The following is a 19,830-nucleotide window of genomic DNA, read 5'->3' on the forward strand; positions in this document are numbered from 1 at the left end:
TTGCTCTTCATTAAAAGTCTTTCCAATTTTTCATTCAAAAGCACAAGATGAACTAAATTCACCTCTGATATAATTAGTTGACTTGTGTGATTACATTACAGCCATTTTATACTAATAGTATCAGCATACACATATAGAATCACAGGAACATCCCATTACACAATGCTATTGTCTCAAATGCTATACCTTGTCAGTGACAAGCAGAAGCATGGTATAATCAGGAGAGAATACGAGGCTGGATATGGGTTGTAAGATATCGGCACAGATTTTCATCTCATACTGCAGACCTTGGATGTGATAAAAGAATAACATGCCCTCCTGTGCAGAAAAGTACAAATCCACATCAGGTCTAGGTGATTTATCCTTGCAAACTGAACTGCAAGAACTTCTGAAAATCTCAAAAGCAAGAGTGTTTAACCATACCACATCACTAACGGCCTCATTTGCCTTCAGTATGTTTAAATCCAGAGGACTCTTAAACCTGGATAATAAATCTATTGAAAAATGAAGGTGTTCTTTAATACAAGTCTTACTAACAATCTTACTAACAAGTCCTACTTTTGTTTGATAACAGGAGACTCTCATCAGTTAATACTTAAGAATTTGTATTGGTTTTTTTGAGACAGTGTAAGAATTTGCCCCATTCTTAAGCATTGTCAGTTTGGGTTATTGACTCAGGTTTTGCACAAAACAATTTGGTAGTTCTCTTGGCCATTTTCTCTCCTTTCCTGTTTTTTGTCCATCCTTCTTTTCTGTTCCTCTAAAATACTCGTTGCCTTTTGTTAAAAATATGATTGTTCTCTTTTGTTGCTTCTCTGACTACAAAAAAGGAATCTCTTCCCACCCTGCCCCCTTCCATTTTCTTGTCTCAAGTCTTAACAAAGAAAAAATATACAATGCCAGGGAGGACTTTTATAGTTCTGCAGCCCTCCATTTTTCCTAACTCCTGGTTTTGCAGTGAAGTCTGCACATATACTCCATTTGAATGTTCTCTGATTTTCACACAATAAGAGTAAGTCAAAGTCATAAAGGATGCCTTACGCGTCCAGCTGCATACAGTCCCTCGTTACAAAATGCCATAGAAAAAAACACTCGGTTTCCCAGTTCCTTTGGTTTGCCACCTGAGAGCACAAAAATGACATAAATTATTTACTTTAATTTATTGCAAAAATGTGTCTCAACTTCAAATCTGAGATGATTTACTATTTGTGAGTAAAAAGGCTCCATGGGCTGTATATTCTTTGGACTTCTTGCTGTGATAATGAACAAGGAGGTTGGTACACATAATGTGAAGTGACAGGACTACTGTTGTCCGATGAACTAGAAATTATTTTGAGAAATCATTAAATTTTGTAAAGGCTGCTAAATAGCCACATTAAAGTTTGTCAATAGCAGAATCATAGAATCATTTAGGTTGGAAGGGACCCTAGAAGTCCTCTGTTCTAACCTCCTGCTCAACACAGAGCCAACTTCAAACTTAGAAACAACTTCAATGTTAGATCACGTTGTGCAGAGTCATATCCAGCTGAGGTCTGAATATCCCCAAGAATGGAAATTCCATAGCTTTTCAGGGCAAATTCTCCCACTGCCTATGTTCACTGTGAAACTATTTTTTTTCCCTAATAAATAACCAGAATTTCTGTGGATGCAAACTGTGTCCTTTGCCTGTCTGGTTCCGTCGTCTCTGTAACCTTTAATTATGTCACTGAAGCAATAGTAAAATCCTCCATTTCCTTTTCTCCAGGCTGAACATATTTCTCTTAGCCCATCTTTGTGTGGCATGTACTAAGACTCTGCAATAATCTTTGTGGCCCCGTGGTGAACTCTGTCGATTATGTGAATATCCTTTTTGTACTGTGGAGACCAAACCAAAGTGTTTGAAACAAAATCCTAAACAAACCCCTAAACCCTAACACAAATAAATTATAAGTGATTGCAGTTCTAAAAAAAGTTATTAAAACTAAGCATTAGGGAACCCACTCTAGCATCACTTATTCTAATTCAAATTTGAATGAACAGAAATTATTTCACTGCCACAGTTTCTCCTGAGGCTATTCATTTGGCTGTCTGTTAGCCCAAAAGCTGTTAATTATTTCTCATGTAAACATATAAAAAGATTGCCATCAACGTGTCTTACAGAGGCCAGTGTGAGTTGAGTTTTTCTACCAGTGGTTTCCACCTGTACTCGCACATTATTACTCCCAGATATCACTGGTGTTCATAAAAATCTATTAACTTGATTTGAACATGGAAATACCTTTCTTTTTCTGTACTTCTCTATGAACATATGACACCACATCTGACATTTTACGCATGTGTTCTGCAGAAAAGAAAACAATTTATAATGTTAACCTTGTTTGTATGTCAATATTGCAATAATAGCCAGTTGTATTCCAACCTACTGAAGAAAAGGCTAGGTTCACTATACTGAATCAAAAATGCACATTCTTCCCCAATAACCATTTCTGTCATTTATGCAACTGAGCAGGCACAATCTTTCTGTGATTCAGCTTACAGCTGTAAAAGGGAGATAGCAATACTTGGCACGGAGAGTGGTACAGATGCAGATTTATCAATGTTCTAGCGCTAAGTTTTGGTATCGTTATTTCTAACCATGATTTTTTTTTTTTTTTAATGTGATGTAATTAAGAAGGAAACTTCAGTCAGTCTGACAAAAAAGCCCAAGTAAAATGTGGCTGCTTATGATCCTGTTTGCAACACCGTAACAGGAATTTAGCATGTGCTTGAAGTTGGACGTGCACATAAGCATTCTACTAAATAGATACAGATTGCAGTATGTTTTAAATTAAGCATATGTTTCAGTACAATACGAATACAGAAAATTTTGTTACACAGTTTTAGGACAAGACTCAAAGAAGAATACACAGACCAAAGAAAAACTCAAGTGGGAAATATTCTTGTTGCCTTCTCCTGAACTGGCAAAAACATTTCTGGTCATACCTCAGCTTTTTATTTGTTGATGATTTCCAACTCTTGATTTCGTAAACTTAAAACTCTGATAATTTCAAAAGCAGACAAATAATGCTGGTTTGTTGTTTGTTTTTTTTTTTAAGAGCAGCCTTACATTTCTATGTTAACTATCAAAACTGAACAGAGATACAGTACTTTGGAAAAGTCAAGGACACTTGCTGTAGCTTAAAAAATAATGTATTACATGGCAAAAGAAGAAAACAAGATTATCACCAGCCTGTCTGTTAACACTGGCTCAGTGTTTAGTAGAGAAACAGTTCTATGCCGGTCTACAACAGGATATCTATCACCCAGTTCTAGTGCTAGGGAGAAGCATATTCCAGTACTCCTCTTAGACCTGAGTGAACCAGTGAACTTCATGTGCACAGCAGAACCGACACCTTCCAGCCCTGCAAAGGACAATAGCGCACAGGTTGCCATTGCTAGAACATTTTATGCTGGCTGTGTCCCACTGTCCTCCAGCTCAGGAGCCCTCCAAATGGGCACGGAAGGGCAGTATGTGGCAGGTAGCAGGTGAAAGACCTCAGGATTCCCAGAAAAAAAGAATGCTTGGAATGGGATGCCGTTGCCAGAAAACTTTAGCCAGTCACTAGCCTCCCAAAGATGCCCCTGAAAAAAGCCAGGTGGGAATACACATAGGGCAGAAAAATCACCTCCTCAAGCTACAACCAGTCTGAGGGTCATGTACTGAGTCCCCCCATTCCAGAATAAATTAAAAGCAGATTTCTTTGTTTGAAGCCAAAGACATCTTCTGTTCACTCTCTGTGCTTCATACCTTCTGCAGTAAAGCCTGAGAGTCTTTACAGACTTGATTTCATTAGAAAACAGTTTATGTAAGAGCCAACCTTAAGGAATTCTCTTAAGCAACATTACATTAAATTCAGTTTTGTTGTTTGAAGACTTAACATTCATATTCAAAGATCTGTTTTAACATTGTCTAACATACCAAATGAGGACAATTCAATATTCCATGCAAAATAAAATGAATTATTGGTACTTAACTAATAGGGAAAGGACTGTGTATAGCCAGTCTATTAATAGTTTTATGTTAATCTAGTAGGGCTGGTTAATAAGATCCGGGCTCCCGGAACTATTGTTCATTTTATCAGTTTTGATGTGTTTAAATTTCTCTTTGTTTTACCAGCAAAAAAAGAAAGCCAATTATTAGGTGCTCAAGAAACCCACAGAAAAGTTCAAAAGACATTCTCAAATGTTTATCATATTAATAAAATATAGCTTTACCATTTCTGTAAGGTACACAGTCGGAGAACAGAAGAAAGCAAAAAAAGGTTTCACCTATTCACTCTCCTCCCTACTTGAACAAAACACACAATGCAGCTATTTCTTACCAGGTAGAGGTTTTTGTTGAAGAGTAGAAACACTGCATGTCTCAGCATCAATTGCCAAAACATATCCTTCTTCACAGCCCACGTAAACTCCTGAGGTTGCAGTCCAGCAGTGGGCAGTAGGATGCACTGAGGGCCTAATATAATTTCTAGGCTTCAGCACAAAAATAAACAAGTTCAATCAACAATTGACAAATATCTGTACAAGCAGTTACATACATTTTAGGGCAAAAAGAAATCATTACCTCATAGAGTCTCACCACTGGCATAACATCAGCTTTATTTTATTCAGTCATCCCTTCACTGAAGCTAGTAACTTGAGAAACAAGAACATTTTCAAAATAGTCTATGACTGGAGACAGTGGTGGAGAACTCACCTCTCTCCCGAGAAGCCTGATAAAATTATGAACTGCATTTTTAAAATTATATATTTTAAAATTTGAATTTATGTGGATTTATTCTCCAGCACTTGCATCTGCTACAGTTTTGTCCTCTAGCTTGGAATTCCCTCCAATATCTTCCCTACCCTCACAAAGATACTGACCTACCATAACCAGGTCATCTCCCAATTTTTTAATGATAAAATTATGATAAAATTCAACACATTGAGCCTCTAGATGATTAATTTTTTTTGTAACATCAGAATAGCACTGCAAGCCCAAACTGAAATGGTTACCCACTATGACTTCACCCTGACAAACTCATTTCAAACTGCTTTTCGGAATAGTCTTCCACTTTATAGACATAACTTGTACATGTGGTTCTGCGTACTCGGCAGTGCTAGAACACATTTTGTTTGAATAGCTTATCTTATCATATATTCCAAATTGCTCTGTAAAACAGCTCTGTCAACCTTTGGGTCATCTGCAAATTAGTTCTAGAAATATCCCTGCCACAGACTTCCCATATGTCTTGAATTTCATTTTGCTAAAATAAATCTCATAAATCTGTCATCCACAAAACAGGAAGAACAGAACTTCTCCAGCAAACATTATTAAAGACAGTGACCTGTTCAGATACAACAGCAAAAGGGGTCATATAAATACCATGACAGAAAGAACTAGGTGGAAGAGAATTCAGGGAGGGGGAGAGGTGAACAAAACACAAGAAATCCTTGTGAGAACCTTTAAAAGAGAAGACTTGGAGAATCACGCATGTGAGCAGAAGTGGTGAGGAACAAGAGACAATATGATGGATGAAAACCAAGAAGAGTCTATTATTCTATAAAATACCTGCTCTCTCACTAAAGGTTCTATAAAAAGAGGAAATAAGGATGGATTTGTGATGAAAACATAGGACAGAGATTCATCAGGACCTAGATTTCATTAGTAAAATATGCCAAGGGCTTGCTATATGATTCTGGGTAAGTAACCTGCTCTCTATGCTTACAAAGCATTTTGAATTTCTCAGGGAAAATGCTACAGAAATAAAGTATATTAACATTTACTTTATAAATCAAATAGGACTAACAGTAATAAATCTATAACATAGGGCTTTCCGTCACCCAGAGAAACATTTAATATAGGCATTTTCACTGATTTTATGAGGCTTGAACATCACAAATCTTTGGGAAGGTTATAACTGAACTACTGTGAATCAGAAGACTTCTGTGTAAAGGCAACTTCTGTAATGCTCCTTTGCACCTGCTGTCATGACTATTCTTACACATAAACTAGGTAAAATACACTCTTCCTAGGATGACATCATGTAAATCCCAAACCAGGTTGCTTCTTGAACTGTGCATTGGTACGGTGTGGCATAATAATAATAATAATGATGATGATGGGTTTTTTTGAGCTTCTCTCCCTTTTGAGGACTACCTCTTCAGAGAAAATAATCCATGATGGATCCTTATCATGAAAAGTTTTATAAAAAGACAATGGAATAAAGTTGGTCCTGGGGACAAAGTGGAGTCAGGTGGGCTTGTCACGGTAAAGCATATTCAGAAAACTCAGGTCCCAACTGTAAGAAATACTGAAACAAAACTAGATCAATATATTGCAAGAAAGAAAAGGATTGAAAGCTGTAGGACATCTCAATTCCTTTCACTCTGCTGCCCCGTTGTGGATACACTTTGGTACACACCCAGCCTCAGTATCTTGTTCCGGAGTAACACATTTCAAAGGAGCAAACAAGTGCACTGATAACGGGCCTGCTTTTCTTACTTGCCTCTCACACATTCCTTAGGAGTGGGCTACAGACTACAGGTTGAAGACAACTCCTTTAAGTAAGAGTCTAAATAAATGGTTCTCCACTTTTGATGTTTTTCACATTGATGTAAGCATCCATCTCAACTGACTTGGATTTAGTGATAAAGAAAAAAAAAAATCCCTCTGTTGAATTCTGCGGAGATAGGGAGACCTTCATCAGGCCATGATAATATTCCCACTGCATTCAATGGAATGTACCTCATTAACTATCACAGGAGAAGCAGGTTGCCTCTTACTAACTAAAAAAGCACTGATGACAGTAAAGAGGAAAATAACTCCAATAGCTCCATTTAAAAATGTCGAGGCACAGATTTTAGGCCAGAGTCAGATAACTGCTTATGGACATTTGCAATGGAACACAAATCATCAGTGATAGTAACCTGTCAATTTATAAAGACAGTGAAAAATGGTAGTTATAGCACCTCTGTTTTGGATAGCCTGGTCCTTTACAGCAACTGTAGTCTGAAGACATCTTGATATCTGAGGAACTCGGCAACTTCAGTCATTTCAATCTCTCTCAAAGTTGCTGCAATAGACACTTTTCAACATGAGGATCTTGATAAAACAATATTTCAAAGAAGTATCTTCTCCATGAAGTATATTCTGATCAACTTGTGTAGGAATTGCCTTGGCACAACTCTGTGTTCCATGTCAGAGTGCTGGAAGGGGATGCTTAACCTGACAAGACATACGTGTGTGATTCCCCCCAGGTGTGGGCAGTAACAGGATCTAGTAGTAGCTCAGTTTTTCTGCGAGGCTACTGAGAGCGTGTATGTGCACAGGCATGCGTGGAGGGGAGAATTAGCACTATAAGGCACAATAAATGCAAGTCTTGCTAAAATTACTCAGCTATCACAGTTTGGAGCAAGGTAAAAACATGCCAGAAATTGATTCAGTGCCTCCTGGTACTAAACTGTGAGTGTAGTACCTCAGAATTTAGTACACAGGAAACAACGTACCTCCCCACCAACAAAAGGAACAGCAGCAGCTTGTATTTCTGCAAAAGCTTTCTTTTCTAAATAACCTGGTGTTCGTTACCTTGTCAATATTCACAACTAAAATACACCCATCTAGGGAATTTGGACAGTAATTAACTATCAAAATATTTACCATGTAATTTGAAAGAAAAGAAAATCTTCATCAAAGCCTGTCAGAACAATCTACTCTTACTCCAGCAGTATTTCTATGTATAAGGAGAACAATCACCTTGAAGGTGCTAAAAAGTAATCTGTTTTTTTCTGAAGGCAGTTGGGAATGCAAAGACCCTATAGTGGTATCTAGTATGGTTGAAAGCACAAACTTTTCCATGTGGAAAAGTTCACGACATGGTTCTGCAAGTTCAAGCATAAAAACCTACTATTCCTGAATTGAACAGCATCCATACAAGGACAGACAAATTCTATAAACCTCACAGACCTAATATGGGAGTTGTTCTTTTCCTCAATACCTCTCGTAATTCACTTTACAGGTTAAAGAACAAAGTATTTTTTGCAGTTTATCATCTGCACATAATGTAAGAGGCAGCATGGCAGAAGAAAAAGGCAATACCCCTCATGAGCATACATTATCTTCATTTCACATGTTCTAAGTCATTTGAAATATAAGCAGTTCATGTGTCATCAGCATCAGTGCAGGATGTTTGTTTGCAGTTATTGATTCTCCTGGAAACAAAGGGCCTCAGCAGTTAGACAGTTAAAAACCTCTGAGAACCTGAATGCATGAAGCCATGAAAAGAGGATGAGGTCAGGAAAGCATCATTCCCTATTTTTAGTTTTTATTCTGCTTTATAAGAAAAGTTTATGGCAGAAATCTGTGGTATACTCATTTGATAATACAGAACTCACATTTGTCCCTTGAAAAGAGGTAGTATAATGCCAGTATCATCTTATGCATGGTAGTTTTGGTGTCTCGCATATACCACAAGCCCCCAGATAGAAATTGATGGTCCTAATCTTAGAAGAGAATCCCAGATTTGCAAGTTAAATGTTTTCACACCGGCAGCTGCTTCTAATTGGTAGTCAGGCAAAAGTAAATTTCAAACAAAATGAGGACGCTTTTGAAGCCTCTCAAAAGAAACATCTCATGGGAGGCTAACAAGTCAGTGATCAAATACAAGTGAGACAAATGGGCAGATCCAACACTGACAGTGGTATGGGAAGGTATTTCAGAAGCAGGGGTTGCTGTCTGGAATAAAGCCTTCAATGTTTCTGTAGCTTGAAACGTTTTCAGAGTCAAAAAGAACACAAATCTCAGAGGGAAGTAAGGATATCTGAAGGTTAGCACGGGAATAGGTTTTCAAGCTTTGAGCAGGTCATAATAGCTTGGGAATGGTTAAATGCTGACATGCTTCTACTGCTTCTGGGATACAGATTCATACCTCCACTGCACAGATCTATTACCATGCTAGGACCTGTGTGAGAAATCTCTACGTTGTACTGCACTGCACAGTAGCAGCATGTCTTGTAAGCTTCCTGTCAAAATGGATTTCAAAAACATTGTTGAGACAATAAATCTATTTACTGGGTTGTACCTGTTTAACAGACATTAAAAGTATTAATTTGTTAACAACCATTTACATAAAAAGCATAGTGACTTGGAATAATAAAAAGGGAAAAAATCAGTAACTACCAGGAATGTTTCTGCTTCATCTCCTACCAGTCCAGCAACGGCAGAAACTGGCAAATCAGGACCATAGTACGAATCTTCACCATAGGAAACTGGGAAAAACAAATCCTTATGAGGACTCACAGACCCTTGTCCATCATGGAGTTTCACAGGGCTATGAAAAAGCAAGAGACACTGTCTGAGGAGAAGAAATATTACAACTAGTAAATGGTGATACAAAACTGAGAAGCATGTTTTCAAAACTGTGAGACACCAACTCGGTTAATGGGCTTTACTTCTGCAAGAGTAATGGAGGCCTGTGGTAGACAATCATTCTACATGGCACATACCATTTCACTGAAAAGCAACAGCAATTTGACTCCAAAAGATGAACGTTGTTAACTGGCAGAAATGGATTGCCACACTCTAACTCGGTGTCTTTCCTTGTTGCCTTGTATAAACAACTATTCTATAGTTACTGTTTCCTTATTAACCAGGATTAATAACGTCGCACACTTAACTTGCATATGCTGTGAGGATTTATGCTTCATATTTATGTGGAGAAAGTTTACCGATGATGCAAAAATTAGGAGTAGTATTTGCCTGTGACACTCTGGTAATCAATGTACGAGTGGCTGCTGCAATGCAGGAGTTGAGGGTTCCATAGTTTATAAACTATGTTGATTTATGACTTGGAAAAAAAATATGTAAAATAAACCATTCTTAGTGGAGGTTTAACCTCTATTGAATGGAACAAAAAGTGAGGAAAAAGGAGTATTTTCATATGTGTACTCTCTAATGACAAAAGCAAACCCCCCTTCAGTATTCTTTTCATACCACAAATTAAGGCCTTGTCTATACTTTCAGTAGTGCAACTGTGTTAGTGGCAATATGTTGGTTATATTGATAGTTAATGAGTTCAAACATGCTTGGGAATTGTAGAGTAGCTGCCACTGAAACAGCGTAGGTGTTATATTTCAAGGACTCCAACTTGAATGACACATGCTACTTTTATACCAGCCTCAAAAAGCATTTTAGCATAAATAAATTCTAGGTTTGCTGTGCTCAGTGAATTGCATTGACTGAGCCATCCCCTATGGACCTGTAAATTGGCCACACAAGCTGGAAATCACAAAGAAAACTGCTTTTGGTACAATTTGTGATTACAACAACACATTGTTTAACTCTGCTTACTGGGAAACAATTTGATCCAAATTTGGCGGTTTCATAGCTACAAAAGCAATGGTCACCACAGCCACTTGCAGGAAAGCAGTCCAGGCACTACCTTAATTCAGTCACGCAGCTTTTGATAGAGGCTGCCAAAGCAGCTGATTCATATTAACTTCATTATGTGCACAATCTGGACATGTGAGTGGTAAGAAATTAAATCATAAATTCAGTTCACATGATTGACTAGACAGGTTCACACCGGTTGTGATTTACCAACTCCTGATTGCAATTGCTAGGTGAACTAAATTGGATTAAAAATCGGATTAAAAAGATGTAGGTTTTTAGTCCTAGTTATTAAAATATACTTCCAGATTTCCTAGATTTTAACCCGAAGGGAGTTTCACTTACTTTTGCTTAAGGTGATGCTCATCATTATTCCTTTCAATATGCCAGAATGTAATGGAGCTCTCGTTAACAGAACACAATTGTTGCCAATTCATAGGGTTAAAACTTAAAGAGGTCACTGTTACCTCTGGCTGAGACTCACTGCACAGGATGATATTTTCTTGCCAGTTCCTTCATTAAGGAGAGCAAAAGAAAATCAAATCCACTAAATGAGTCAAAAACATTTGAGTCAAAAGCATTCAAGCCAAAGATATGGATGTGATTATGACTGACATTCAAGATCAAGTTTGGAAAACAAATACTTTGCCGCTGACAAAAAAATTTCTGCTGTCAAACAAGTTAGGTCTTCTTGAGAATAAAAAGGAGGTGGTTAATTAGCCACACATAAAATTAGTACTGCTACAAAAAAGACTGAGTAGTGAAATAATTTTGAAAACTGACATTTTAGAAACATTATCATGCACTTCCTTTTGTGAAAAGACCAACAGAATCAAGAGAGGAGGATTTGTTTTTATCCGTTCCATCAGTGAATACTTGAATGGGCCCAAACAATTAACTCTTCAGCACCCCAGGCCTCAGCCTCGCTTTTCCAATCCATAAAATAATGATTATAATGCTTGCAGTTGGAACGTGTTATGACTAGGAAATAAAACATAGTCAACCCGTGATTATCTATGGATGAATTACTTAGGTAACAGTAATTGTGCTGTGAATGCAGACATACAAGCCATGACTGCATTAATGAACTCGAGCACAAAAGAGGGCAGAATTTGTGTGGGGCTGTTGTGTATAGCTGACACAAGCCTGGGAATCTGCTTTCCACTGACTTTTCTTTTGTTCTGTGTAGCCTATTTATGTTCTCACCACCTAATTTTCATATTTCTCTATTCCAGATTAATTCTTGACTGCATTTGCATTTTTAGGTGCTATCCAAGAACTGCTTAACATAATTTGAAGAAAATGATTAAAACTGTTTCTTAATTTCTTGGACAGTGTATCTGGCTGTTAATCTAAATAACATTTATAGCTTTAGTGTTTGTCATTACTGCTGAGGGGAAAAAAACCTAAAATGCATACACTGCTGTAAATGGATTAAGTATAATCCTGTTGTTCTGGCCTGTAATAAATTCCCCCACAGAAACAGATGAGGACACAAGACAATGGTTAATATTGACAGCATATGCAAAAAATGAGAAGTATTCACACATATGCAGTAACTCTCATTAAAATTACAGAAAGCTACAAGCTGCAATTCTGACTTTAAAAGATATCAGTGTAGCCCTCTCTCTCAAGATGTCACCATGTTCTCCTCTCATACCTAACAGATAGTGCCAACACTCTTTTATAGTAGATAATTTATTAAGATCCGAAACTATATGGTACGTGTATCTGAGAAAGAATCTGGCATTAAGTCTCTCATTTGAACAGAAAAGAATAAAGATCTAGGGATAAAATACCTGAGGTGAAAGGCAGCTTTTAGTTATCCATAAGCTTTCTGCATTTTGAGACTGACTTAAGTTTCAAAAAATCTCTTATCCCTCTGATTCCAAACTATCTGCTTATAATACAGGAACTGTGCAATCATCATACTACAATCACACGTGAAGAAGGCTAAACATTAAGATTTCCTTCATCTGTACACACATATTTCTCCAATGAATGCACAATATAATCCAATTGCAGAAGTGAAGGTCCTGATCTCACAGTAAATTCAGATGCCTCTGCTCAAGTTATTATAAATTACAGGTTTAGTATTGTAAAGTAACTCTATTTTGTTACTAAATTCTTTCTGACTGAAATCTAGGATGGTTCTTTTATGACAATTAGCTGGTGATAGTCATATTCATGCTGATTCAAATAGGTTTAAATTGTCTGGCCTTGGAAATGGCCACTACGTTAAAGCATTGAAACATTTCTAGATATTTCCATTTTTAAGAATAATCTAGATAAGTCTTTCAAGATGGTGGATTTGTGTTTTAACTGCACACAATGAACACATTAGACCGTGTGCATTATTTCTGTTGTATGAGACACACGTAAGCTTTTCAGGCCAGTATCGGTTTCTACTGTGATATACACACAAACATCCTTCCCCAACTACTGTGTACCATCTGAGTTCACAGCAAACAGAAGCACCTGTAATAGTATCTACTATCGTTACTAAAATTCTGAAGTTACAGGAGTTTCTGCCTCTTCACTAATCATTGTACAAGAAAAGGTCATCATTAAATTGGGAGTATACAGAATATTCAGGACATGTCCTTGCTTGCCTTCCTCCTACTCCACCCTCCCATTTGCTTCGAAGAAGCGCTCAGACTCCATAGTCAATGGGCGTTTGCTGGCAATGGAGGCATAGGCAGGATTATATTTTTACATAACAACTTAAAAATTTAAATAATCTAACTTTCTGTATCCGTACCACATTATATAATATTTATTTTCATGAAAATGAGCAGAAAATGATGATCTAACCCAGGACCCATGGCAGTGTAATCACTGAGCACAACTATAAGACAGAACTAATATCAAGCACAAGTAATTAAGGGCACCACTGAATGGTCCTTGGGGGCGGGGGGGGAAGTAGAAAATCAACTTCAGAACACTTTTCCTCTTTCAGCAGGCAACCTCCTTTCATAAACAGCATGGTACTCAACTTCCAAGGGTGAACAGATAATTAACTGATGCTGAAGACTTTAGAAGTACTCCAAAACACAAGATTTTGAAGAAAGTAGAAGGCAGCTGTGGCAAAGTAACAGTCATTCTGACTAATGGCTACTAATGCTACAAAATAAACAGCGAGTTTGGCACAGAAAGTTTGCAGACAAATTGGCTTCAGTTGCAGACAATGATCAATCAGGAAAAAAAAAAAAAAAGGAGATGAAGGCAACCTGTGTGTCTTGCACATTTGTTAACTTAATGTATGCTAAAATAGCACAGGTACGAAAATAGAAATTGAATGTAAATACTATTAGAGAATTATTTTTTTGCTCTTACCATATTGAAAGAACAAATTCTGGGATTGAAGAGTAACTGGCCAGATATGGGCCTGTGAAACTAAACGCAAGTAAGGTGTAGTCCAGCTGAGCATTACCTGAAATGTCAAAATAAAGAGCATGGTCTTTAGTTGTCCCAGACTTTACTGCACACTATCACAGATTCTCTTCACAGTTCCTTTACACCCACTTTAACTCTTCAAAGGAATTCTTTAGGCCCCCAATTCCTTTACTTCACTCCAGATTACCGTTTTGATTTGATCATTAAAATCTTCCCCATGTATCACCACTTGGAATTTTTGTCAATTCTTTTCAATAATACCATGAATTTGTAAAGTACCCTGAAATCCTTCACAGTCATAATTTCATTCATATGCATGATATAAACAAGTAGTATGATCCTTATTTAAACAGCAAGGAAACTGAAACATGGACAGGGTAAGCAACTTAACTAAGCAGAGAAACATTTTGAGGCAGGCAAAGATATACATTAGATCCCAAACTCCAAAGTTTAACTGCAAGAACCCTCATTCCTCTCACATCTCAGATTTCTCAGTGTGGCTTTCAGCAGTCTGCTTGGGAGCCTACTGCAGTATGATTTTTTTTTTTTTTTGCTTATTCTGATTATATTCTCCTAAATTGAATTCCATTTCGTTCCATTTGGTTTTCCCTTTAAAACAGCTCCATTTTGTACTGTCATATTCCTCGCTAGCTTGAGCCTGACTACAAGTAGTGCAGTGGAAAATCCCTTCCACTGCTTTCCATGCGTCTTGTCATGAGAGAATTTTCTGTCACACTGTTTTTCAAGTCTTATCAAAAAAGTCCTTCAGAAACTGGACGATTTAAGTATTTTTTCAATGAAATGGTGATGGGGAGGGTTACCACATCCCTACCTTTTAATTCTGTCAGTTTACTCAGTTCTGGAAAAGTGTAGATATATATGATGGGATTCAGCTTCCGGTCCGAAAAGGCCAGCACTTGACTGTTCCCATTCGCTGCAAAGGCTCCCACTTGGCCAGTCTGGCAGTGCAGCGCTGACGTCTTCTTTGTTTCAATGTCCAGGAAGAGGATGTAATTGCCGCAGGGGTAGCAGACGGTTTGATTGTTGATAAAACCAAAGTTCTTGTCTGAGAATCCCTGAACCCAACTTGAGAAAGAGCAACTGAATGTTAAAACATTAATTAAAGCCACATTTCTCAAAATACTGTGATAGAGGGAATGTTGTAGCCTAAGTTACACTGAACTGATACTTGGCATTTCTTAGACTCATCCTCATGCCAGTGTTGCAAAACCACAGTAGCTTCAAGATCTAGTATTACCTATGAATCCCTATTTCTGTGTTTCCAAAAACATATGGTCAATCTTATCCGGATGAAGCACAAAGGACTGTCAGAAGAACATGGAGAAGTGCTTATATTTCTTTCAGTTTTCACTAAAAATACAGTCAGCCAGTTCACAGGCTCTGGTTTTCTACTCGTATAACATAGCAATAGAGCATACCTTTATTCTGAAAGAATTACACAGGTACAATCCATACATGGGACCCAATTGTGTTTGCTTAACCTTTTTGCATTTTCATAGTTCATCTCATCCCCATAAAATAAAAAATACAAAGGCATGGCTTGTGTTTATGTGAACCTAACCAGGAGGACTGGTCTGCTTTAAAGATACCAGTGCTTGAAGATGGTAAAACTTTGGAATGTAAACAGGATGTGTTACACAAGGGCTGAAATAAATTACTGAAGAGGAGTCAGCTTAGGAACTTACAACGTGTCAACAAATTCGTAACTGCCTGCAGGTGTTTTTACCTTCCAGAAATTGTGTGGATAAACATCAGGATCCTCTTATCAAAGGGATCTGCATTTATCACTAAGTGAAGATGTCTGACTGAGCCCCAGCTTAGCCTGCTAGTACCATGGCAGAATATTTTCAGCAGTTTAACAGGTATTCTCCACGTATGACAGTGCTGTTAGCAACTTCTCTTCTAATTTCTATTCAAAAACTTTCCATCTCTTCTCTTCTCCCAAATAAGAGCATTTGAATCTGCAATTGCAAGCAGCATTTTTATGCTCCTTTCATGAACAGAAGTCAGTCATAAGATCAGCTCAGCTGCTGATCCTTTATACTCTTACTAGAAGATGGTACTACAGCCTCAGCACTCTCATAGTTAGGAACATTTTCAAATGACTAGTCTTAAGACATTTATGTCCAGCAATAACTTCTTGTTATCTTTTCTGAGTAGTTTCTGCCCTTGGCCTCTTTGGCTACACACCAGAGGAGTAAGTGTAGCCAAAGGGGAGTGGGAGCACACTGACCACGTGCTCATGCAGATGAACCAAATACCATGGCAACAAAGAGGAGGCATTTCAGCTGATGAATATTTTTTTGAACCTTTTACACAAGAACTAGATGTATGACGTGCCACGGCACATAATCAGACCTGTATGAATAGGACAAGCTCTATGCTCTTCTCCAACACTAGATCTGAATCAGCGGAAATGAAATATTTTTAATTTCTGTTCGCAGAGGTAAAAATGAAGTCTAGAAAATATGTATGCAGGGATAAATTAATTGGGATGACAGCACAATTTATCATCCTTATACAACCAGCAAAGACTTAAGGGAACAAGGACTCAGGCTGTTACCTGATGTCAGCTACGACTGGTGCAGTACACGGTGAGTCAGGTAATTAGCTGCGGCTCACCCACATGTTTTCACTGCTGTGTCTCCCTCCAGTTCTGTTAAACATTCTGTCAGAAGTATTTCAGACATAAACTTAGCCAGCTGGCTAAATGTAGATGGGGTGAAGTAATTAGAGTTGCTTGGAAATTTCCTTACAGAGCATTTTGCCACTGAAAAATGCTAGTTCATACGAAACAGATTACATGAAGCTATGAGTTTTGTCAAACTTTTGTGTTTTCTGAAGGCACAGACCACAGCATTCCAGTTTGCCTCTGCAAAATATTTTTTGTCACTTTCTTATGAAACCAATATTAATTTATAAGAAAGGCAAACTTGAAACTTTTCTACTTTATGGAAATGGGCTTTGCTTCACATTTAGTAAGGCTTAAGTTATTTTTTTATTTTGCATAATATTTTTATTTCTTAACGGTGTTTTCACAAAGCAGAAAAGCTGGGTCACAGCTCTTCCAAATAACACCAGTTTGCACAAGGGACCTCTTCAGAATAGTAATGACATCCTTCACAGATAGTATCTTTTAAACTTTGTGAGTATCAGAATGGCTAAGGCTGAAGCCTGTTTCTCCTATTAATAGAAGAAAAAATTTTCTTACCACTAAAAGTGCTGCACTTATAATTATGGCTGTATGTCCCATAAACATTGATGAAACAGCTGAAATACTTACAATGGACAAGGAAGTTTAACATCTGTCCCATTACATAGGAAAAATGTCTAAACATCCTACATTGCTGTGAAAGTCTCCACCAAGGTGGGGCAGGAACAGCTTAATTCATCTAGAGCTCCTATTTGTTCAGAACCAAAAAAGCAAGTTATTGGTTTGCAAAGAGCTCTGGAAGAGAAGTGTCTTTCTATATATAGAGTGCATAATGTTTGTGGGAAAAGGAAATCTGAAAGTCTCTGACATGCAGCTTAAGACACCAAGAGAGAAAGGCAGGAGTGAGGACTTAGAATACCAGGAAAAGGAAGAGCCATGGCAGAAGATGATGGCAGCAGGGTTTAGCTATAGAACAGCCAGGGAAATTATAGAGGTTGAAGTAGTTTGGGTAAAACAGAAGAGATGTGGCCATGAACAGAACTGAACTGTATGGGTTCATGAGGCCAGGTACTGAGAAGAAAAAGCATGCTCCAAGAGCTCATCAGGATTGCGTGCTGCCAGACCCACTACATGGGAAAATACTACAAGTCATACCACATTTGCTATCAACTCAGCCAGCTCCAGCTTAAAACTAGCTACAGTTGCTTACTCCTCATTTCAGAGCCTTCCTGTGTTAAGGGCAGAGAACCTAAGTTCCATCCAAATCCACCAAAAGCTCAGTCACTGCTACATGCTGCAGCGCAAGAGCTTCTTTCCCTCTCCACCACCCCCAACTACCTGCTGCCCTACCACAGACCCACAGCACAGCAGCCTCCTTTCCTTTCCTCCCTGCTAGATCTGACGGCTGCACAGAGCTGACCCCGGACGAGAGGAGCTGGGCCCCGGGGGCATAGGACATGACACAGGGGGCGCCCCGCCGGGTCCGAGGGGCTCAGGGGCGTGTGTGGAGGCCCGAAGGGCCCGGCCGGCCCCCACCTCACTTCCAGCGCGGCCTCCTCAGCCGAGGAGGAGCGGCGGCCCCAGGGGCCCTCGGCGCGAAGCTCCTCACCGGCCGCCTCCATCTGCCCCGCACCGCCACCAGCCCGTTGACACCCGTCGCTTAGGAGCAAGAACAGCTTCTGCTATTAGCTGGCATCAGCCCTCCCGCCAGGCTTAAAGCAGACAGCCGATTGGCCCGTGAGCCAACCAACCACGGGCAGGTATTTCAAGGGCCAGCAGGCTCGGGGCAGGGAGTATGGCGGGCACCTCTCCTGGGCGGGAGGGAAGCTCAAAGTGATAAGGAGCGTAGTGTATTCAGCCCCAGCCGTCGAGCTGCGGGTAAGGGGGTAATGCTGCCTGTAAGGCACTGATATCTACGGCCTTGAACGTGGGTAATCGCTGCCGCTGTGTCTAGAAAGCGGGCAGGTTTATTAGGGGTAGAAGTGAGTCAGGCCTGAGGGAGCCACCGTGGGCTCCTCCCTTGGGCCACCCCGCGGGCCCTTCCTTCGCCCCTCGCTTAGCGAGACAGCTGTATCTGGTCTCCCATCGCTCTTCTTGTTTTCCCTCGAACAAAGGGCTGCACCTGGGACAGTATTTTTTCAGGCTGTGTAAGACAGTGCCTGTGAAGTTTCAAAGAGAGCTGAGGAGAAGTTGGCCACAGTAAAAAAGAGAAAGTACAATTATGATCTCTCTAAATATACGTATGGCTTTTAGCGTGTTAACACAGCAAGAATTTCCAAGTATTTTAGAAGCAGAATTAACATAACATCTCCCTTTCCCTTTTCTAGAGGGATAAATGCTGCTTATAGTGATGTCCTTGCTTGCGTTGGTTTGTTACCTGTCTGTATGGCAGCAGCGTGCAGTTTGGCGATAGTACTCCGCACCCACAGCACCATGGAGCAACGATGGTGTGTGAGGCGATGCAGAAACAACCACAAAACCATGGATTAAAGGTAAAAAACAAATTTAATCTTAATACCTCACGGATCAGGGAATCTCCGAAGCAGCACCCGGGCAGAGGCAGGCAAGCAGGGGACGCAGACACCGTGGAGCAAGAGAGAGCCCTTATTAGCAAGAGAGCCCTTGTTAGCGAGAGAGCGAGAGCTCACACTTGCTGTTTGGGCCTGTATTTCAAGGATTCAGGCAGAGTTTTCTGCTGTGCTTTGATCTTCTTCAACAGCAGGGCAGGAATCTTGGGCACATTTGATAAGGTGCCCCTGAGTCCATCCCAGGCCTACATTATCTAAGTGCAGATGTTCTACTGGTTGAGCACACAAAACTAAGCAACAATTATGTGATAGATGTGTTTTCCAGCACCCCATGTGCGAGTCACTTGAGCGTGTTGACAGTCCGCCTTGCTGATCTGCCATTTCTTTCCCACAGATGAAGGGTGGCACTCCTGTCCAGAGGCAGCAGAACAAGCCTGCGCCTCACCTCTCGTCCCCCCAGGTGCTCTGTGTGCCACATGAAACCAAGACAGGATGAGGAAATGGGTTTATTTTTCCACGGTGCCTTTGAAGGGGTACTGTAGCGTGCAGAGTTTGTGACGCTGCTTTGAGCTCCTAGGTGCCTGTCTCTGGGCTGTGAGTTAGCAGGCTGCCTGTGTTCTTCTTAATTGCTAAAACATTTCAAATTAATTTTCTCTTTTTTTCATGACCCAAAGTGCTGCAGAATCTTTCAGAGCAGCTCTGACGAAAAAGACCTGGGAGTCCTGGTGGACAACAGGATGCCCATGAGCCAGCAATGTGCCCTTGTGGCCAAGAAGGCCAATGGCATCCTGGGGTGCGTCAAGGAGAGTGTGACCAGCAGGTTGAGGGAGGTCATCCTCCCCCTGTGC

The 19,830-nt window shown here is 39.6% G+C and overlaps 1 protein-coding gene across 1 annotated transcript in view; it reads right to left on the reverse strand.

Annotated features, from left to right (window-relative positions):
• Positions 1-18,076, reverse strand: part of CFAP43 (cilia and flagella associated protein 43) — a 50,534-nt gene extending 32,458 nt beyond the window's left edge. The window contains 9 exon segments of the mRNA XM_074158975.1: positions 187-318; positions 1,042-1,121; positions 2,258-2,320; positions 4,341-4,491; positions 9,176-9,326; positions 10,730-10,897; positions 13,721-13,817; positions 14,613-14,866; positions 17,991-18,076. Coding sequence (XP_074015076.1) covers positions 187-318; positions 1,042-1,121; positions 2,258-2,320; positions 4,341-4,491; positions 9,176-9,326; positions 10,730-10,897; positions 13,721-13,817; positions 14,613-14,866; positions 17,991-18,076 — 1,182 coding nt within the window.
• Between the last annotated feature and the right edge of the window lie 1,754 nt (positions 18,077-19,830).

This window comes from Numenius arquata, chromosome 15 (genome assembly GCF_964106895.1).
Source record: "Numenius arquata chromosome 15, bNumArq3.hap1.1, whole genome shotgun sequence".
Lineage (NCBI taxonomy): Eukaryota > Metazoa > Chordata > Aves > Charadriiformes > Scolopacidae > Numenius > Numenius arquata.